This window comes from Stegostoma tigrinum, chromosome 37 (assembly GCF_030684315.1).
Source record: "Stegostoma tigrinum isolate sSteTig4 chromosome 37, sSteTig4.hap1, whole genome shotgun sequence".
NCBI lineage: Eukaryota > Metazoa > Chordata > Chondrichthyes > Orectolobiformes > Stegostomatidae > Stegostoma > Stegostoma tigrinum.
The window spans coordinates 22,812,448-22,835,787 of record NC_081390.1 but is presented as its reverse complement, the minus strand read 5'-3'; the positions used below and the strand labels follow the sequence as shown (position 1 = coordinate 22,835,787).

Below are 23,340 nucleotides of genomic sequence, written 5' to 3'. Positions count from 1 at the left end.
TGCAGGGGTGGGCGAATATGTGGGCTGTGCATGGAGGCAGCTCATTCATCAGTGTGTTTAGAGATCAGGTGGAAAGATATTGCTGTCATGTGGCCTCACATTTCGTTTATCATTGAAAAAAAATGTCACGTTGAAAGAGGATTGAGGAAAGGAGTAGTCTTTCTGCTCCATTCTAGCCCCTCTTGTTTGTACACAAACATTTGGACTCTCTGTTTCCTGAAATAGGTTTAGCAGTTTTCATTTGCTTTCAAAAAGTGAATTGCAGAGTCCAAGTCATTATTTAAACTGTGGCTATGCTATGCCAGAAACAGGACAAATACATCAGATTTCCACACACTTAAACTCAGCCACGCAAACATCCATTGCATAGTTTGAAAGGATAATTCTACTGAAAAAACAATAAGGGAATCTCCTACAAAAAAATGTGCATTTGTATACTACCTCTCCCACTGTAAAACATCTCAAAGCTCTTTGCAGCAGTGTGAGAGAAAAGCTAACACCAATCCAATAAGGAGGTACTGAGACAGGTGACCATTGGAGAGAGGGGGAGGCGGACCGAAGATGGAGGGTAAAGATGGAGTACTCTCCATCTTCGGTCCGCCTCCCCCTCTCTCCCTATTTATTCCAGTTCCCTCTCCCCATCCCCCTCTCTGATGAAGGGTCCAGGCCCGAAACGTCAGCTTTTGTGCTCCTGAGATGCTGCTTGGCCTGCTGTGTTGATCCAGCCTCACATTTTATTATCTTGGATTCTCCAGCATCTGCAGTTCCCATTATCTCTCTCTACAACTCACAAATAATAGCTTTTACCATCGCTCTATGAGTCCCACAGAGAGAGATGTGCACAAATTTAAAACCCTGATCTTATCACTCGGCAATCATTTCAGAAACTTACAGAAATGCCTGCTAAGAAAGCGGAAACATAATTTAGTCAGAGAAAGAGAGGCACACGTTGGCAGAGTGTTTCTGCAGATTTTAACAGACAGCTTCTGAAAGAGCATTATTCTAGGGAGGGTGAATAAACCTTTTGTGTTGTGCCGTTCTGCCGCATTAAACTGTTAAAGAGTACTGTGGCCAGCTGCCATTTTAGCTCTGCTGTACAAATAGAGGGTTCCCCCCACCCCCCAGATAATTAGTTAACTAGAAGAGAAAACAAAATGTACTAAAAACAGTCAGTGCATTGTAGGCAGGATGCTCGCTATCCTGTGTGGGTGGGTGCATGTGGGTGGTGTATTTAGCCAAAAGACACTCTGTCATATTGTTATAGATGCAAATGTAAAGAGAAACAATTAGGGATCCAGAGATCAAAACTTACAAGCAAATGAAGCTGTTCTGCAATTACTCACTACCCTTTAGAGTTACCTTCATTCTCTTGTTCAGAACAAAGGCCTTAAAAACAGACTAGCAAAGTGAATAGTAACCATAATATAAACTATTCCAAAGATCCCACACTACCCATTAGCAACACAAGAGAGCACAGATGTAATTTATATGTCTGTACCTATTACTGTTTCGTACAACAATATCCAAATATTAAACTAGCCAGCAAAAAACTGCCAGAGTTAAAACTTTTCATTATAAATCTGTAGTTTAGTGCAAACAACAGTTTCCATATTTCCCTTTGCCCCACGTTCCTTGTCCAGAAACCAACTATGAGGAACCCAGCTCCTCTGTAGAAATAAAAACTCATCACCTATTCAAAAGAACCCAGTTTTGTTTTTAAAACCCAACCCCAACCTGATCAGCAGTTTTTAAAACGTCCTGCCCACTGGTGACAGGATTGCAATAACAACAGCGAAAAGATAAGAGGTAGGGAACTAAATCAAAATGCTGTCAGAAGGGGAGATTGTGCACTCTAGCTGCCACAGTGATCTCTGAAGGCTTTGAGGAGAAAATCTCAGGTTTGATTTTTGCAAGCCCATCACTAAAATCAACTAATGAAGACAAAACAGTAACAAATAAGATCTGCCCGCCGGGGACAATGCGATAACAGCAACAAATTTAGACCAAGGCTAGGAAGAGAGGGAGGGGTTAAATCAAAACAGTACTGCTCAGAGATCACACGACACCAGGTTCAAGGGGCAGTGCTGCGAAAACTTGTGATTTCAAATAAACCTGTTGGACTGTAACCTGGTGTCATGTGACTTATGCCCTTGCCCACCCCAGCACCTCCACATCAAAACGGTATTGGCAGTGCCAAGAATCTAGTTCTTAATGACAAAAATCCAGTGAGGATCATTAGCTCTCAATCAAATCTGGAGCAGTTCTGTTGTGAGCCTCAAAGGTACCAATAGTTCCACCTTAGTGCTAACATCACAGCCTGAGCATGTCCAAATATTGCAACCAGCCATCATTAAAAATATAGGGTACACAGCAAGATTCCACAAACAGCAGCATGATAATCACCAGACAGTCTGCTTTAGGCAATGCTGTTGAAGGATAAGATATGGCCAAAACACCAGGGATAATTCCCCTTCCCTGTACCACTGGGAAATTCACCGGGTCCATTAAGAAGGAAGTTTAGAAAACTTAAAGCAATCAGTGTCTACATGGTTTTGTGAAAGGGAAATCATATTTGACACATTTGCTAGAACATTTTTGGAGGAAAATACTTGCAGAGTTGATAAAGGAGACCCAGTTAATGTTGTGTATTTTGATTTCAGGAGGCATTTGGTGAGGTACCACTTAAAAGGTTATTGCACAGGATAGGAACTTAATGCTATTGGAGAGTAATGTATTAGTGTGAATTGCAAATTCATTACTGCACAGAAGACAGGATGAATTGATCTTTTTCAGGTTGGAAAGACATAACTAGAGGAATGCAACAAGGACCAGTCTTAGGACCTCAATTATTTTCGGTGAGGAGCTAACATGGAAGAGTTGAGACCTGGGCCAGATCAGCCATGAGCTTATTGAATGGCCTGAGGGGCCAATCTGCCTGCTCCCACTCCTGCTCCCCCTCAGTAAAGTGTGTGGGATCTTTTATACGCACCTGAAGGGGTTAATGGGTGCCTCAGGCTAACATCTCATCTAACAGGTGGCACTACCAATTGGTGGCGCACCCTCCCTAGTGCACTGGGACTGTCTGCCTGCTTTATCGGTTGCATTGTCTCTAAACTCACAACCTCCTAACTCAGGAGGTAAGAGAATGTTGCCAGCTGAGCCACCGTTAGCAAAAATGATTCACACATCCAAAACATAAACATGGACTGCACCTCCACACTCTCTGCTTTTCTGTCTCTTTGGAGGAGTTTATAGTTACCGTGATGAGATGTTGATCCTGTTCCACTCAGTCAAGCTTTTAGTCAGTGTAGTCGTGGATGTTAGTCACTAGTTTCAAAACAGGCAGTGTGTGTGTGTGTGAGAGTGTATGTGTGTGTGTGTGTGTGTGTGTGTGTGTGTGTGTGTGTTTGTGTGTGTGTGTGTGAGAGTGTATACGTAGAACATAGAACAGTACAGCACAGAACAGGCCCTTCAGCCCACGATGTTGTGCCGACCATTGATCCTCATGTATGCACCCTCAAATTTCTGTGACCATATGCATGTCCAGCAGTCTCTTAAATGTCCCCAATGACCTTGCTTCCACAATTGCTACTGGCAATGCATTCCATGCTCTCACAACTCTCTGTGTAAAGAACCCACCTCTGACATCCCCTCTATACTTTCCTCCAACCAGCTTAAAACTATGACCCCTCATGTTACCCTTTTCTGCCCTGGGAAATAGTCTCTGGCTATCAACTCTATCTATGCCTCTCATTATCTTGTATACCTCAATTAGGTCCCCTCTCCTCCTCCTTTTCTCCAATGAAAAAAGTCCGAGCTCAGTCAACCTCTCTTCATAAGATAAGCCCTCCAGTCCAGGCAGCATCCTGGTAAACCTCCTCTGAACCCTCTCCAAAGCATCCACATCTTTCCTATAATACGGCGACCAGAACTGGACGCAGTATTCCAAGTGCGGTCTAACCAAAGTTTTATAGAGCTGCAACAAGATCTCATGACTCTTAAACTCAATCCCCCTGCTAATGAAAGCCAAAACACCATATGCTTTCTTAACAACCCTGTCCACTTGGGTGGACATTTTAAGGGATCTATGTATCTGCACACCAAGATCCCTCTGTTCCTCCACACTGCCAAGAATCCTATCCTTAATCCTGTACTCAGCTTTCAAATTCGACCTTCCAAAATGCATCACCTCGCATTTATCCAGGTTGAACTCCATCTGCCACCTCTCAGCCCATCTCTGCATCCTGTCAAAGTCCGGCTGCAGCCTACAACAGCTCTCTATACTGTCAACGACACCTCCGACCTTTGTGTCGTCTGCAAACTTGCTGACCCATCCTTCAATCCCCTCATCCAAGTCATTAATAAAAATTACAAACAGTAGAGGCCCAAGGACAGAGCCCTGTGGAACACCACTCACCACTGACTTCCAGGCAGAATATTTTCCTTCTACTACCACTCGCTGTCTTCTGTTGGCCAGCCAATTCTGTATCCAGGCAGCTAAGTTCCCCTGTATCCCATTCCTCCTGACCTTCTGAATGAGCCTACCATGGGAAACCTTATCAAATGCCTTGCTGAAGTCCATATACACCACATCCACAGCTCGACCCTCATCAACTTTTCTAGTCACATCCTCAAAGAACTCGCTAAGGTTTGTGAGGCATGACCTGCCCCTCACAAAGCCGTGTTGACTGCATTTAATCAAGCCATGCTCTTCCAGATGGTCATAAATCCTATCCCTCAGAATCCTTTCTGACATCTTGCAGACGACAGACGTGAGACTTACTGGTCTGTAATTGCCGGGGATTTCCCTATTTCCTTTCTTGAAGAGAGGAATTACATTTGCCTCTCTCCAGTCCTCAGATACGACTCCAGTGGAGAGCGAGGATGCATAGATCTTTGCGAGTGGCAAAGCAATTGCATTTCTCGTTTCCCATGCAGCCGAGGACAAATCTGGTCCAGGCCTGGCGACTTGTCAATCTTAATGTTTGACAAAATTTTCAGCACATCAGCTTCCTCTATCTCTATCCATTCCAGCATGCATACCTGCTGTTCAAAGGTTTCAGTGTGTGTGTGTGTGTGTGTGTGTGTGTGTATATGTGTGTGTATGTGTGTGTCTGAGTGTGTGTATGTGTGTGTGTGTGTGAGTATGTGTATGTGTGTGTGTGTAAGTTATTTGTTTATGAGGTGTGAAGGTGGAGCCTTTTTCAGTCAATGTGGTCAGTTTTATATCCAAAACAATAACGGGATGAGGAAGCTTTAGTGCACCTCCTGTGCAGCTGTAATCTCGTAGGCCTCGCTCTCTCTAAGCACCCTATGATCTGTATGCCCTTGTTTGCTCTGATCTGCCTGTACTGCTGGCAAAACAGAACTTTTCACTGTACTTACGTACATGTGACAACAATAAATCAAAATCAACAAAGACGCTGAACTGTGATAGTAAGAACTGCCAATGCCGGAGTCAGAAATAACTCAGTATGGAGCTGGGGGAACACAGCAGGCCAGGCAGCATCAGAGGAGCAGGCAAGCTGACATTTCAGATCGGGACCCTTCTTCAGAAATGGGAAGGGTCCTGACCCGAAACGTCAACTTTCCTGTTCCTAAGACACTGAACCGTGTTATTTTCAAATATAGACATCTGGGCAGGTAAGTCAGGAATGGAGATCAAAAATGTGTGTGTGTATACATACCTGCACGTGTGTCTACATATGTACAGCATTTAAACAAGTGTTATTGATACCTTGAAGAAATCAGGTTAACTGTACTATGTATTGTGAGAAGTTTCTGGTTGTAGGGCAAATGACGGAACAGATACTTCAGGACTGGACAATTTCACTGAGATCCAATCAGGTTCAAAGAAACTTCACGCTCCCTTTAACTTAACGAAGTGCTCCCCTAATTTCAACTCCTTGATCAATAGGGGACTTTGTCATTGGGCGTGCCTCTGAGAACCGGTTATTTCGACATTTCGTTTGGCAACCGCGGCAATAAACCCAGTGTTTTATCAGGGGCGCCAGAGTGGGACAAATAAAAGGAACAGCGCAACTTCTGAAACACACACAAACACAAAGAAATGCCGCAGAAACTGCTATTTCAAATCAGCAACTGGGACAAAGGCCAGTGTGAGTTGTCACTTTCTTTGAACGTGCATCATGACTGCACTACAAGTCTGTGACAGTCTGAAGCATCTTTCCGGGTTGTCACAGTACACGCGACCTGTTAGTTCTCTTTGCTCCTTACCTTGTGTTAGAGCGTTGACAAGCAGGATGACAGTCCAGACCAGGAGCCGGGAGCTGTTGTTGCCCTGAAGATCCATACTTAGCTTCTTCTGCCCCTTGATCAGTGTTCTTTCATCTGCTCACTTCCTCGTGTTGTGTGTGTGAATGTGTGTTTGAGGGGGTGGGTGGGGGCTGCTTAGAGTCACAAAGACAAATCCTTAGTGATGTTTATGTGTAAGCTGTTCTTGTTTGGGTTCAGCCCTGGCTGATTCTGCTAGCCAGTGCCTCTGTTACTGACTGTGAGCTGAAACTGTGGAGAGCTGGAAAGCAATAGTTTGTCGGGGAAGGCGGAATTGAAGTAGTCGTTTTTAATTGGCCCTCGCTTCAGTGATTGGCACTTGCTCGCAAGCGGTCACAGACTTCTAGTCAGGTTCAATTTGATGCGGGCTCCGAGCTGATTGTTTGACTGCCCCACTCGCTGGGACACTTTTATTTACATATGCCAGCCTGGCAAAAAAAAACCTCGTTCTCCTGCCCCATTTCTGAAGAAGGGTCTAGGCCCGAAACATCAGCTTTCCTGCTCCTCTGATGCTGTTCGGCCTGCTGTGTTCATCCAGCTCCACACCTTGTTATCTCAGGTTTTCCAACATCGGCAGTTCCTACTATCTCTTAAAAATAATCCACAGCTTTAGGAACAGGACAGAAACAGCCCTGAAAGCAGCTTTAGTTTTCTATTACCATTGGTCAGCTCTTTTTATCAACATTTCATGCACTAAATAGATTTCCACCTGAAGACTGCTTTATCTCACAAGGAGAGTGGGGTGACAGCGCAGTGAATACTCAAATGAAGGCAAAATACAGAGGATGCTGGAAATCTTAAACAAACACAGAGGACCCTGGAGAAACGCAGCAGTTCTGGCAGCATCTATACAGGGAGAAACAAAGTTAGCACGAACTTCAGAACTGAAAAAGAGTCATATTGGACTCGAAACTTTCTCTATTTCTCTCCCCTCACAGACACTGCCAAACCTGCTGAATTTCTCCAGTATTCTCCGTTACGGTGAACACTCAGTGGCCCACTTTCATTGAATACACCTCTGGAGTTTTAAACAAGGGACCTCTGATTTCAGTTACCCCTACCAGCCAAACAACGTTGTTGCCCTTAAACTCCCATGTTAACTAAATGCAAACATTCACAGATTTATTTTATTGAAACAAAGAAGAATCATTCTTTCTTCATGGTCCAATGAAGGTTACCATTGCGTGGGAGGCTAGCAGGAGATGAGGCACCCTTTCCTGAGGACTCTTGCAAAACCCTGAAAAGTTGGCAACATCTAGCAAAGCCAGAGCTTGGCCGTGGTTTCAGATCATTTGCAGTGGAATGACTTTCAGAGAGAAAATAAAAGCTTGTATCTTTTTCCAAAGAGCGGAAGCAAATGTTTGAGGCACGCGACTGATTTCCAAACACACCTTTGCTATGAATCTGAGTGTGATGTCAGATTGCACTGCCCTGTCCCTCTGCGTGTACAATATTGTTTCTTTCGTGACACCTCAAAGCATTTCTGCATCTTTAATCAAAGCAATATTTTCTGACTGGAGGAATTATTTTCATCGCGCAAACCAGCGCTGTGGGGTGAATTCAGTCCTGGGTGTCCAGCTCCTTTTCATGGGGAGCTAACCCTAAGGATTGCAGTGTTTAATGATGGATAACTGAGCTTTAGTAATTATCCGTCCCACAGATACTGCCTCCTAGGTCCACCAGATAGACAGATTCACTCTCCTAATTTGGGCCCCTGGAGTCTTCACCGACTCTCTGAAAAGCATCCCAACCAGATCCATCCCCAAACCTATCCTCGTAACCCCGCATTTCCCATAGCTAATCCAACTAATCTGTACATTCCTGGACACTTTTGGGGCAATTTAGCACGGCCAATCCACCTAACCCGCACATCTTTGGACTGTGGGAGGAAACCGGAGCACCCGGAGGAAACCCACGCAGACACAGGGAGAATGTGCAAACTCTACACAGACAGTCACCCAAGGCTAGGATCAAACCTGGCACCGTGAGGCAGCAGTGCTAACCACTGAGCCCCTGTGCCACCCTGTAAGTGACCCAGATCCTGTGCCAGCATGGCAATCACTGACATGGAGAATGTCTGGCTACAGTTGCCACCTCCAATTGGGCGTAATCCTTGAGGGGCATGAGCCCTTACTGAGCCGAACAGAACAGCAGATGGCATTTCCAGCCAACAGGAGACCACCACCTCAGGAGCAACCTTTCAGATACTACAGCAAGGACAACGAGGGAATGTGACTGAGATGCAGTCCTGTTGTGTAGAAGGACTTAATTACCGGAGACCATGTGAGCTTCTCCCTCATAATACTTAACATTGCCAGGATTGGGAGTTGCTATGAGGGAAAATGGGTGGGACTGGGACTGGGGTTAGGGGTTGTTGGAGCAGGGGATTTGTTTGGTTGTGGTCGGACCACCTACTGAATGGGTTGTTAGATATGATCTGAAAGCACAATGCTGAAACTTGATGCATTCTTTTTATTCATTCAGAGGATGTTGGTGTGGCTGACATTCATTAGCCATCCACAGTTCCCTTGAGAAGGTGGTGGTGAGCTGCTTTCTTGATCTGCTATAGTCCATGTGCTTTGGGTTGACCCACAAAGCTGTTAGGGAGACAATTCCAGGATTTGGACCCAGTGACAGTGAAGGAATGGTGATATATTTCCAAGTCAAGATGATGTGAGGCTTAGAGGTGAACTTGCAGGTGATAAAAGAGGGGAAGAAGCTGCTCTTGAATCAGTTCATACGTGCATTCAAACTTTTAGATCTCTGCCCAAAGGAAGAGGGTGGGAGAGAGTGTAACTGGGGTGAGAGGGATCTTTGATGATGTTGGTTGCTTTCCTGAGGCAGTGGGAAGTGTAGATGAAGTCAATGGATGAAAGGCTGGTTTGCTTGATGGACTGGGCTGTGTTTACAACTCCCTGTAATTCATGTCGTATTTCTTTCTTCGTTATTCGCCTGCTGCAGATGCTGGGCTCCCATGTTTCAGTTGCCTTTTGTCATAATAGATGGTAGTGGTGACAGCTTTGTCACTGTTTAAGAAACCACGCTGAGATGTGTAGCCAACAGTTGTGGTGAGAATATGGAACTCACGACACGTGAATGTTTGAGGTCAATCATTTCAGGGGAATAATGGAGAAAGAAGTACAACAAGAACTATAAACCAATGCTTTCCCAGCCACTATCAGTTTCTGACAAAGGGTCACCAGGCCCAAAACATTAACTCTGTTTTTTCCTTCACAGATGCTGCCAGACCTGCTGAGCTTTTCCAGCAACTTCTATTTTTCTTCCTGATTTACAGCATCGGCAGTTCTTTCAGCTTTTATTAAGAATTACAGAGTTGTAAACACAGCCCAGTGCATCACACAAACCAGCCTTCCATCCATTGACTTCAGCTACACTTCATACTGCTTTGAGAAAGCAAACAACATAATCAAAGACCCCTCCCACCCTGATTATACTCTCTTCCACCCTCTTCTATTGGGCAGAGATATAAAAGTTTGAATACACATATGAACTAATTCAAGAAAAGCTTCTTCCCCACTGTTATCAGATTTTTGAACGGACTTCTCAAATGTTAATGTCGATCTCTCTCTCTCTGAAACTTCTCTGCAGCTGTAACCCTATGTTATGCACTCTGTTCCACTACCCTTGATGAGTGCATGGGTACAATCTGCCTGTATAGCACACAAAACAACACTTTTCAGTGTATCTCGGTGCAAGTGACAACAATAAATCAATCAGTTAAGTCAACATCAACCTGACTTAAAAAAGATTTGAGACAACATAAACACCAGGACGAAGCAACTGGTCAGTTCCTGTGCTGCAGAGCCCCATAAGACACCAAGAAGCTTCAGGTTACAGAGAAGTGAGGAGGTGAGCAGTGGAGGGGAGCAGGAGGTAGGAAGAATTGAGGGGGAGGCTAAGGAATGTGCAGGGGGTGGAGGGAAGAAGCCCCTTGCTTGTTTTGCCATTCAGATTTGAAATTGTCATGTAGTCAGCAAGTATCCCCGTATGTCAGCAGCACTCAGTGTGCAAGGATAACAATGAACCCACAGTGATCACGGGAACTGCCGATGCTGGAGAATCCGAGATAATAAAGTGTGGAGCTGGATGAACACAGCAGGCCAAGCAGCATCTCAGGAGCACAAAAGCTGACATTTTGGGCCTAGACCCTTCATCAGAGAGGGGGATGGGGAGAGGGAACTGGAATTAATAGGGAGAGAGGGGGAGGCGGAACGAAGATGGAGAGAAAAGAAGATAGGTGGAGAGGAGAGTATAGGTGGGGAGGTAGGCAGGGGATAGGTCAGTCCAGGGAAGATGGACAGGTCAAGGAGGTGGGATGAGGTTAGTAGGTAGGAGATGGAGGTGCGGCTTGAGGTGGGAGGAAGGGATGGGTGAGAGGAAGAACAGGTTAGGTAGGCAGAGACAGGCTGGGCTGGTTTTGGGATGCAGTGGGGGGAGGGGACGAACTGGGCTGGCTTTGGGATGCAGTGGGGGTTCTGTAGGAAGTGGGAGGAATCGAAAGAGAAGTTGTTGAGGGTAAGGACGAGTTCGGCTAGGTGGATGAGGGTGTCGGTGGAGGGGGATCGGTCGGGCCTGTGGGGCAGGAAGAAGCAGAGGGCCTTGAGGCCATCTGCATGAGGAATACAGGTGTATGGGGACTGGATGTCCATGGTGAAAATGAGATGTTGGGCCACAAAGGGGGTGGCCATGGGCACCTGCATGGGCCTAAGCTATGCCTGCCTCTTTGTAGGTTACGTGGAACAGTCCCTCTTCCGCACCTACACAGGCCCCAAACCCCACCTCTTCCTCCGGTACATTGATGACTGTATTGGCTCCGCCTCTTGCTCCCCAGAGGAGCTCGAACAGTTCATCCACTTCACCAACACCTTCCACCCCAACCTTCAGTTCACCTGGGCCATCTCCAGCACATCCCTCACCTTCCTGGACCTCTCAGTCTCCATCTCAGGCAACCAGCTTGTAACTGATGTCCATTTCAAGCCCACCGACTCCCACAGCTACCTAGAATACACCTCCTCCCACCCACCCTCCTGCAAAAATTCCATCCCCTATTCCCAATTCCTCCGCCTCCGCCGCATCTGCTCCCACGATGAGGCATTCCACTCCCGCACATCCCAGATGTCCACGTTCGTCAAGGATTGCAACCTTCCCTCTGCAGTGGTTGAGAACGCCCTTGACCGCGCCTCCCGCATTTCCTGCAACACATCCCTCACACCCCGCCCCCCCGCCACAACCGCCCCAAGAGGATCCCCCTTGTTCTCACATACCACCCCACCAACCTCCAGATACAACACATCATCCTCCGACACTTCCGCCATCTACAATCCGACCCCACCACCCAAGCCATTTTTCCATCCCCATCCTTGTCTGCCTTTCGGAGAGACCACTCTCTCTGTGACTCCCTTGTCCACTCCATACTGCCCTCCAACCCCACCACACCCGGCACCTTCCCCTGCAACCGCAGGAAGTGCTACACTTGCCCCCACACCTCCTCCTTCACCCCCATCCCAGGCCCCAAGATGACCTTCCATATTAAGCAGATGTTCACCTGCACATCTGCCAATGTGGTATACTGTATCCATTGTACCCGGTGTGACTTCCTTTACATTTGGGACACCAAGCGGAGGCTTGGGGACCGCTTTGCAGAATACCTCCGTTCGGTTCGCAATAAACAACTGCACCTCCCAGTCGCTAACCAATGTAACTCCCCCTCCCATTCTTTAGATGACATCTCCATCATGGGCCTCCTGCAGTGCCACAATGATGCCACCTGAAGGTTGCAGGAACAGCAACTCATATTCCACTTGGGAACCCTGCAGCCCAATGGTATCAATGTGGACTTCACAAGCTTCAAAATCTCCCCTTCCCGCACTGCATCCCAAAACCAGCCCAGTTCTTCCCCTCCCTCAACTGCATCCCAAAACCAACCCAGTTCTTCCCCTCCCCCCACTGCATCACAAAACCAGCCCAGCTCATCCCCTCCCGCCACTGCATCCCAAAACCAGCCCAGCCTGTCTCTGCTTCCCTAACCTGTTCTTCCTCTCACCCATCCCTTCCTCTCACCTCAAGCCGCACCTCCATTTCCTACCTACTACATCATCCCGCCTCCTTGACCTGTCCGTCTTCCCCGGACTGACCTATCCCCTCCCTACCTCCCCACCTATACTCTCTCCACCTATCTTGTTTTCTCTCCATCTTCGTTCCGCCTCCCTCTCTCTCCCTATTTATTCCAGAACCCTCTCCCCATCCCCCTCTCTGATGAAGGGTCTAGGCCCGAAACATCAGCTTTTGTGCTCCTGAGATGCTACTTGGCCTGCTGTGTTCATCCAGCTCCACACTTTGTTATAATGAACCCGCAGTGTTTCTGATACAAAGATGACCTCTTGCAAACTTGAGATGTCTCAGAATGTTTTATGGGTAGATAATTATCTTTGAAGCTTGGTGACTGTTGAAATACACACCTTGTACAATGCATATCCCACAAGCAGCTATGTGGTAATGTTCAGATTGTCTAACTGATTTCTTTATTTTCATGATTGTGTTCAAGGGATAAATATTGATTGGGCTGCTGGGGATAACTCTCCAACTCAGCTTTGGAACTGTACCTTCATTTCTTGTACATTCATCCGAGAGAGTAGATGGAGTATCAGTTTTCTTTTGTTCAGGGGATGTGGGCATTGTTCGCTAGGTCAGCATTTGTTACCCATCCCTGACAGACCAGACAGAAGTTAAGAGCCAACCACATTGCTATGGGTCTGGAGTCACATGTAGGCCAGACCAGGCAAAGATAGCAGATCTCCTTCCCTAAAGGATATTAGTGAATCGGAGGAGTCTTTCCAATAATCAACAATGGTTTTATGATCATCATTAGACCTTTAATTCCATATTCTTTATTCCACCATCTGCTCTGGTAGGATTTGAACACAGGTACCCAGAATGTTACTGAAAGTAACAAATGTTGACACAGCGGATCAGGAAGTATCCATGGAGGGAGAGAGAGAGAGCAAGCTAACATTTTGAGTCTAAATGACTCCCCAGAACATTACCTGAGTTCTTAGACTAATTGAAAAAACAACAAAAGAGCTGCAGATGCTGGAAATCAGAAATTGATGGAAAATCTCTGCAAGTCTGGCAGCATCTGTGGAGAAAAATCAGAGTTAACGTTTTGGGTCCAGTGACCCTTCCTCAGAACTGATGGTAACCCTGTTTTTGTTTCTGTCCTGAGATTAATATGATTGGTCACTTTAGCTAACTTAAGAAGCCCCTCATAGTTTTCATAGTTCAGGAAGGTATCTACATCCTTTTTAGCAACATGGTTGAAAGATCATTTGTACCTAAATGGAAACAAAATATTGCGGATTTGAAAGAAATGTCGAGTAAGCTGAAGAAAAGGTCTGGCAGCATCTGAGGAGAGAGAAACAGAGTTAACTTTTCGAGTTTGGTACAACCCTTCTTCAGAACTCGGTTACTGTCGAGTTTCTCCAGCTTTCAGTGTGGAAGCAGGCCATTTGGCCCATCGAGCCCAGTACAACTGTATCCCTGTAACCCTGCAACTCCCATGGCTAATCCACCTAATCCACACATGGTGAACACTACAGGCAATTTGGCATGGCCAATCGACCTGCCCTGCACATCTTTGGACTGTGGGCGGAAACCTGAGCACCCAGAGGAAACCCACTCAGACACAAGGAGAATGTGCAAACTCCACACAGAGACAGACAGTCGCCGGAGGGGGAACTGAGCCTGGGTCCCAGGCACAATGAGGCAGCAGAGCTGACCACTGAACACCACACCACAGTTGTTTCTCACTTGTACTTAGCTTTGACTGGGCATTGTTTTATAGTAACGCAAACCAACCCAGCAAGCTTGATGTGAAAGACCTGGCAAATGCAAAATCCAGACGTCTCACCTTCCCTCACTAACAGCACTTCTGAGGAAGGCTCACCGGGGACCCGAAACGTTAACGCTGTTTTTTTTCCCTTCACAGATGCTGCCAGACCTGCTGAGCTTTTCCAGCAACTTCTGTTTTTGTTCCTGATTCACAGCATCCGCAGTTCTTTCGGCTTTTATTTAGCACTGTGGGTGTTCTTACACTGCAGCGGTTCAAGAAGACAGTTCACCTCCACGTTCTCAAGGGCACATGGGGACGGGTAATAAATGCTGGCCAGACAGCGACACCCACATCCCCGAATGAATAATAACAGCAGAAAACTGAAGGTATGATATTTTGCTGGACAGAATGTTTTATACACACAGGATGTCTTGCTCTATGTTGCACACAAGGCGACTGAAACCCTATAAAAACAGATTGCAACTTCTAGCAACCTAATACTGGCCTTCTGTTGTAATACGGGAGGGTAACCTCCTCAGGCTAACCATCAAAACTCCCACAGGTAGGGAGGTGGTGCTGAAAATGTCATTGCTTTCTGAGACCTTGCTGAACTTTGTGCAGCATTTCGTGGCTCATCTTTGGCTCATTGGACGTGTTGAAGGTGAAATTAAGGGGCAGTCGACTCTAAGCCTCAGTGTAACAGCAATACAGTGCCACAGCAGGAGGAAGTGGAAGTGAAATGATTTCACAATGAGATTCTTGAAATCTGCTCCTTTGGCAGACTGTGGCAAACTGTTTGTATGTAACTGGTGTTATCGCAGAGTTCCGAACACAACACGAATGAGATTGAAACATGGACCTAGATGGGGTGGTGGGTGGCTCTCATCTGTTCATTGGAATTTATCTGTTGCCCAATGGAATGCACACGCTGCTGAGGCTGGAATGGCCTGTGCTTGGCTAACGCTGTCAAAAGCACCTGGGGAGAGTTTACTAGTTTTCCACACAGTGAGAGAGTTGCAATGGAAAGTGAGTGGTCCACTCATTCCCACCCTGCCAAGGCTGAAGGATCAAACCCAAGGTGATGGTCAATTAGTCACTTCTGTGTGGGATCAGGAGACAGTAAGGACTGCAGGCGCTGGAAGCCAGTGTCTGTAGATGTGAAGTTGGAAAAGCACAGCAGGCCAAACAGCACCTGAGGAGCAGGGAAGTCAATGTTTCACACCGAAACCCATTGTCAGGACTTGACAAAGGCTTTTGGCCCCAAAACATTGACGTCCCTGCTCCCCAGACGCTGTTTGGCCTGCTGTGCTTTACCAGCTGCACATTTATTGGCTCTGTGAGATCAGCCAATCAGCAGTACAAATGGTGCAGATTAGGGCTGGGGGAGGCATAGAGGAGATGAGGGCTTCACGCCAAACCTGGGTCTAAGACTGGGATCTCAAGTGGGACAGGGGTTATACAGTGTGTATAAAGTCAGGTGCTAGGCCTTTGTGGCACAGAGTGGTAGTGTATCTACCTCCGAGCTAGTAGGCCCAGCCTCAAGTCCCACCAACTCCAGAGGCTGTGTAATGACATAACTGAATAAGCTGATTAGAAAATATATATAAATTTCCACCAGCTCTAGAAGACATGTAATAATGAGCAGGTTGGTTAGGACAACATCTAGAAAGTCAGACATGGGCACCAACTTAAAGAAGCTTCCTGCCTTCAATTCCAACTATTTTTCAGAAGTAAGTGAATAAGGAGGTCAAGACACTGCCAACAGCCCTTGTGGATTGGATTGGATCCACTGCCATTATCCAGTTGACAGGGTCTTTCTCCTTGACATTTTGTCATCTCCTCATGCCCGCCACAAAATACCTCCAGACCTTTTTTCCATCTGGCACCTAAATAATACAGTGATTCATGGAAATGTTCATACAGTTGTCTCTTTAACAAGATCAGTAGCCTGTTCACAACAAAGAACTGTGGCTGTAAGCGAAAACAGAAAGTTCTGGAGAAACCCAGCAGGTCAAGCAGCAGCTGGAGAGAAAAACGTAGTCAATGTTTTGAGTCCATGGAATGTTAACTCTGCCTTCTGTCTACAGATGCTGCCAGACCTGCTGAGTTTCTTGCGAAATTTCTCTTTCTGTTACAATAGCTTGTTAATTGGTTTGGTTGAAGATGGTGAGCTGGCTTCTGATTTGTCTGCCTTCCATCATACTGTAGTTGGGTGCTATGATGTTAGATTGCTGACCCAACACTACTGTGCTGCACTTTGCACATTTGTGAGTGTTGGAGGATTGTGGTACTGATCTGCCCAATTTGCAACCTCATACTCCAACCCAACAAATTGTGAACAGCAGCTTGCGGGGAGATCAATGAATCCGCTGACAAGCAGATTCAAATTTTCAATATGATTAGATGATTAGATTCCCCACAGTGTGGTAACAGGCCCTTCGGCCCAGCAAGTCCACACCGCCCCTTGAAGCATCCCACCCCGACCCATCCCCCGTAACCCACAAATCCCTGAACACTACGGGCAATTTAGCATGGCCAATCCACCTAGCCTGCACATCTTTGGACTGTGGGAGGAAAGCAGAGAACCCGGAGGAAACCCACGCAGACACGGGGAGAATGTGCAAACTCCACACAGACAGTCACCCGAGGGTGGAATTGAACCCGGGTCCCTGGTGCTGTGAGGCTGCAGTGCTAACCACTGAGCCACTGTGCCACCCCAAATATTTGAGAGTACACAAAATTGTGCTGCCGTAGGAAAGATGCGATTAAATTGGAGAGGATTCAGAAAAGATTTACCAGGATGTTGCTGGGACTGGAGAGTTTGAGGTATAAAAATAGTCTGGAAAGGCTGAAACTTCTTTCACTGAAGCGTAGAAAGTTGAGGGGTGACCTTGTTGAGGTTTATAAAATCATCAGGGGCATGGATAAGGTGAAGAGCAAGGGTTTTTTCCCTAAGGTGGGGGAGTTCAAAACTAGGGGGCATATTTTTAAGGTGAGAGGAGAAAGATTTAGAAAGGATATGAGGGGCAACGTTTTACACAGAGAGAGTTTCGTGTGAGGAATGAACTGCCAGAGGAATTGATGGATGCAAGTACAATTACAATGTTTTAGAGACATTTGGATAAGTACCTTGAAAAGGAAAGGTTTGGAGGGATATGGGCCAAACGCAGGCAAGTGAGTCTGGTTTAGTTGAGGAACATGGTCAGCATGGACTAGTTGGGTCAAAGAATCTGTTTCCATGCTGTGTGACTCTGAAAGCCCAATGCCTTCCAGTGTGTAGTCATTAGTCCTATATTTCAGAGAGATGCAAAAACATTGTGTTCAATTTCAATTCCTCTGAGTTTAGTGCTTTCACCAGATGAGAAAGGTCAGGTGAGGGGAGGTCATGACCCCAGTGGTAATGCCACTGGGCGAGTAATCCAGAGTCCCAGACTAATACTCTGTGTTGAAATCCTCCTTTGATAGATGGTTAAGGTTTGAAGTCATTTTTAAAAGTCTAGCATTAAAAGCTTAATAGTAATCACTATCAAAAGTACCCAGGAAAAACAAAGTGCTGCAGAAACTCAGCAAGTCTGGCAACATCTTTTGAAGAGAAATTCAGAGTTAATGTTTCGAGTCCAGTGATCCTTCTTCAGAAAAAACATTAATTCGGTTTCAATCTCCGCAGAGACAGTCAGACCAGCTGAGTTTCTCTAGCACTTACTGTTTTGTTTCAGATCTCCAGCATCCACACTACTTTGTGTTTATTATCGTCATAAATATTGATCTGGTCCCTCCTTTAAGGAAGGAAACCTTTCCCTACAGGTTGTACGTGAACCAAATGGGTTTTGATAACAATCAATATCAGTTTCATGGATTTTCAATACTAGATTCCAGTTCCAGATCTTTTAAAATTAATTAATTGAATTTAACCTAATCGCACCAGCTGCCCAGATGGGGTTTGAACCCTTGTCATCAGTGACTTTAACCCTATTCTACCATCTCCCCAGTGAATACGTGACAAATGGGAAATAGTCTAGACTTGTCAGCGTCTGAATAAAATTTATGTAAGCCTACAAAATCTGGGCCGTGGCTTCATAAAACAGATGGGTATTCAATCCAGCAACAGGAACCACGGTTTTAAATCTATGGGTCCTACTTCCACCCCACCCCCAGCCTCTATTCGCCTTTCCCTCCAACACAAGCAACACTTTATCAATGATGGTATTCAGAATTTCACTTGTATTCTTTTTAACTTGTACTTATTGTCTTTGCTTTAATTATGAACTCTTGCAGTGTATCTCAAACCCGTAATCCACCTTGTGTAAAATACTCCGCTAGCTCTGTCACATTCGCCTTTACACTGCCTTGATGTGATACCATGAACAAGATGCCCCACCCACCCTTCATTCAACCAGTGCAAACAGCCTGGTTCCATCTACTCTGCTCCAGCCCTTTATCACTTTAAACATCTCCGCAACAACATTGACTTGTGTTTATTTTTGGTTGAGTAAAATGTTCCAAGGTTGCTCCATATGATTGGCAAAGTTTAGCGCTAAACGGTATGAGGAGAGATCGCCAAAGGTTTGATCAAGTAAGTAGTGTCTTCAAAGGAGAGTGAGGTGGAGAAGCAGGGGTTTCTGGAATTGGATGCCTGGGCAATTCCAGAGAATAACATTCCACAGTGTGGTTATTAGGCGAACATTTATGGTATTAACCCACAAGCCTCCAAAAGCTTGATCCACATTAATTCAGTGAGGCTTTTGAAAATTCATTTCACTAATCCATTCCAGTGTGGCTCAATATCAAATGTGATGGCACACCTGTGAAGCCCTCAAGGATGTTTCAACATACCACAGGTGCTATATAAATGCAAGTATTGTTTGATGGAGGACCCTGAAGTTCACAAATGCAGTCATCCTTTTCCCCCCTCTGCAGTAGCAGGCCTTATATACCAGATATTTAACACTCCTGTGACACCAACCACATGCACTCTGCTTCCTGTCTGCACATTTGTCTGTCAGCCACTGGAGTTTTTTAACTGCCCGAGTTGTTTTTATTGGCCTCCATACATACCCTTTACCTTCAAGAAGCCATGTTACTTCAGATTTTGCTCCTGAACTGGACCAGGTGTGTAGTATGTGTTCAAAACTCACTAGAGCACATGATCAAATTTAATTTCAGTGAAACCTTGAATTAATAAAGCTCACCCTTGAGATGGCTGCATAACTATTGCCAAATTGTAAAAAATTCTGTCTGATTCCCAACATCCTTCAAGGAAAGAAATCTGCCATCTTCACCTGGACTGCCCTGCATGTGACTCCAGATCCACAACAATGCCATTGGCTCCAAACTGCCCTGTGAAATGGTCTACAGAGCCACTCAGTTCCAGGGCAATGAGGGATGGACAACAAATGCTGGTCCTGGCAGCAATGCCCAAGTCCCATGTGAGAAAACAGAGAACAGTAGTGAGCCAAATGTTTCTGACCCACACGTCAAGGTGCCCAACAGCATGACGATTAATTTTCTAGGGATTACACAGAATGTGCACTATGGAGAGCTCTTTGGGTTATATGTGAATGAGAATCAATAGTAGGCCATTCAGCCCTTCAAGCCTGCTGCACCATTGGATACAATCATGGTTGATCTGATTTTAATTTCAACTCTACCTTCCTACATCTCCCCAATAATCTTTCAACCCCTTGGTCATCAAGAATCTATGTCCCTCTTCTTTAAAAATATCTACAGATTCCGCATTCACTGACTATTGAGGAAAGGAATTCCAAACTTTCAATGCTCGGGGAAAAAAACATTTCCTCATCTGAGTTTTAAATGGGTGCCCTTCATTTTGAAATTGTGATCCCTATTTCTATACACTTCAGCCCCGTCATATCCCCACAGGATCTTAGATATTTCAACTAAGTCACCTGTAACTCTTGTGAACTCCAGAGGACACAAGTCTAGCCTGTTTAGCTCTTCCAAATAAGGCATTCATAGAATCCCTACAGTGTGGAAGCAGGCCATTCAGCCTATCGAGTGCACACAAACGTTCCAAAGAGCATCACACCTACCCCACTCCACCCTATCCCTGTAACCCTATTTTTTCCATGGCTAACCCACCGAGTCTGACATCCTTGGACACTATAGCCAAATCACCCTAATGGGCACATCTTTGGACTGTGGGAGAGAACGGGAGCACCAGGAGGGAACCCACGCAGACACAGGGACAGTGTGCAAACTCCACACTGACAGTCTTCCGACAGTGGAATTGAACAGGTCCGTGGCGCTGCCAGATAGCAGCGCCAGCTGCTGTGCCACCTTCAGGGGTTCAGGTCTGTATCAACTCGGTGGGGGGGGTGGGGCATGTACAGACTCCCCACTGCCATTTTCCTCACCCTTAATCCACAGACTTTGCAAAAACAAAACTCTCCCTGGAAACCTCGCCAATATTTTGACTATTAATGGTCACTCCTTTGAGGCGTAGTTGAGATTATTGCAGCTTATCTTCGGCAGAAGTACTGTTTTGAACAGTTCCCCTGCAGCACCTCTGGGTGTGACCCTAACATAATGTTATCTTCAGTCACATTTTAGAGAGGAAAGAAAACATAAACTTTAAAAATACAATTTCAAAGTGGAGTGCAAGAAATGAGATTCACTCATCGAAATCTGCAGACCATGCAGTGCAAATTGGAAAGATTATTTGTTTACAAAGAAAAGCACACAGATCCTTCACTTTCTCACTAGAAACACAAAGTACATAACCAAAGAAATTTCACTGCTGACATTGTATTTTTTTAGGCATTGAGGGATACGGAGCCAAGGGAAATGGATATAGTTAAGATAAAGATCATTCATGAGCTAACTTATTTTTAACATTCATTCACGTGATGTGGATGTCATTGGCTTGGCCAGCATTTGTTGCCTACCCCTTATGGTGACAGACAAATGTTTGGGAGATTAGTGGCATGCAATGTGCTGTGAACACTCAAACGAGTTGATTTTATTTGATCACACTGTGTCAATGGCAGCAATATCACTTGGTCCCCGTCTCTATTTTCTCTTGAGCTGAGTGGTTTCCCAGGCCATTTCAGAGGGCGATTAAGAGTCAACACATAGCTCTAGGTATCAAGTTAGAATGTAGGCCAGACCAGGTAAGGATGGTAGATTTCCTTAATCAGCAACTCACTGCTGTCTGGCAAGAAACTTGTCTCACCACTCAACAAAAATGTAAAAGATACACTAAGTGTAAAAGATACACCAAATTGCTCCCAAAGCTGAGATAGGCATCCTTCAGCTTTGCATCTGATCCTTCCACAAATTCCATTGTAACCACAGCACTCAGACCCTGTAAAGATTCTGCTCATGGCGACAGTCTGTTTGTAGTGTGAAATTCCATTGCTGTGGGAAAATAGCAATCTGTATTTATATAGTGCCTTTCACAAACAGTACACCACAAAATGTTTTATGGGCAATGCAGAATTGGTGATGAAGAGCCAATTTGCACACTGTAAGTTCCTACAAAGAGCAATGTGATAATGACCAGACCATGTGTTTGTGTGAGGCCAGGGAACTGATGGCCCGTCAGTATTATCGCTGGACTGTTAATCCGGAGCCCAGGGAACATTCTGGGGACACGGGTTGAATCCTGCCATGGCAGCTGGTGGAATTTGAATTCACTTAAAAAAAATCTGGAATTAAGAGTCGAGTGATTACCACAAATTGATGGTTGGAGGAAAAAAACCCATCTGGTTCACTATAGGTGTTAGGGAAGCCACGTTGATGTTGTACAGGACATTGGTGAGGCCTCTTCTGGAGTATTGTGCACAGTTCTGGTCACCCTGTGAAGGAAATTGTTAAATTGAGGAAGATTTAAATTGGAGAAAACATTTGTCAGGATGTTGCTGGGAATGGAGTGTTTGAGACATAAAAAGAGCTGGATAGGCTGGGACTTCTTTCACTGGAGTGCAGGAGGTTGAGGGGTGGCCTTACGGGGGTTTATAAAATCATGAGGGGAATGTATAAGGTGAATGACAAGCATCTTTTCCCTGGCTGTTGGGGTGAGTTCAAAACTATTTTTAGTACATTTTTAAGGTGGGAGGAGAAAGATTTAAAAAGGACGTGACTTTTTTGCACAGTGGGCAGTTTGTGGAATGAACTGCCAGAAGAAGTGAGGATACAGGCCCAGTTACAATGTTTAAAAAATATTTGGATAAGTTCATGAGTACACAAGGTTTGGAAGGATATGGGCCAAAGACAGGCAGTTTGGGAATATCATCAGCATGGACTGGTTGAACCGAAAGATCTGTTTCCGTGCTGTATGACTGTATAAGGTGAACTGGGAGAAATTGGCCATCCTTACCTCACATTGCCTACACGTGACTCCAGACCCACCACAATGATGTTGACTCTTTTACTGGCCTGTGGGCAATTAGGGCAATCATGCTGGCCTAGCCAGCGACATCCTCATCCTGTTGATTAATTTTTTTGAAAAAAGATGTTGATTTGAGGATAAATAATGGCCTAAATACTGGGATAGTTCCATGCTTTTGTCCTGAAAGTAATGTGGAGTGGATCTTCGACTGAGAGCTCTCTGGTTTAGAAAGACTGCAGCCTCAGTAGCGCCCCCTCCCTCGTGACTGTGCTGTATTGCACATACTGGAAATCCGAAACAAACACAGATAATACTGGAGAAACTCAGCAGGTCTGGCAGTATCAGTGGAGAGAGAAAGCAAAGTTAATGTTTTGAGTCTGGTATGAACTGAAGAACTGAAGAAAAGTCATAGCAGACTTGAAACATTAACTTCACCTCAGTCTACACATCCTGCCCGACCTACTGAGTTTCTCGCACTCTGTGTGTTTGTTTCAGATTTCCAGTATCTGCAGTATTTTGCTTTTTTGATGGGATGAGTCTGTTCAGAGATCAAAGAAGGAATGCCCCAGTCTGAAGGATCAGGTCAGACTGGATGAAGAGCAAATGATGGCGTTTTGAGGAGGGAGAAAGGGCATTGTCATTCTCTGTTGACTTATCCTGGTCATCTCATGGTCTTCTCCAGTGTGCCATGGGGATTCCTGGCTGCAATTTGCTGGAGTGAATGGCTCAGAGTTTTACAGTTCTTCTTCCAATTTGTGTAGTAGTGTTTGTTAAGGGGCCTGTGGAAAATTGTTATTATCCGTAAGAGTTCCCCATCCAGACTGTAAATCAGAGAGAAGATGATTAA

General features: G+C 45.5%; 2 protein-coding genes across 2 annotated transcripts in view; one reads left to right on the top strand and one right to left on the bottom strand.

Annotated features, from left to right (window-relative positions):
* vsir (V-set immunoregulatory receptor) overlaps positions 1-6,530 on the bottom strand; it is a 66,845-nt gene extending 60,315 nt beyond the window's left edge. Inside the window, exon 1 of the mRNA XM_048563675.2 lies at positions 6,238-6,530. Coding sequence (XP_048419632.1) covers positions 6,238-6,313 — 76 coding nt within the window. The 5' untranslated portion in view covers positions 6,314-6,530. The remainder of the gene's footprint in view (positions 1-6,237) is intronic.
* cdh23 (cadherin-related 23) overlaps positions 1-23,340 on the top strand; it is an 807,091-nt gene that overhangs the window by 688,290 nt on the left and 95,461 nt on the right. The gene's annotated exons all lie outside the window — the stretch shown is intronic.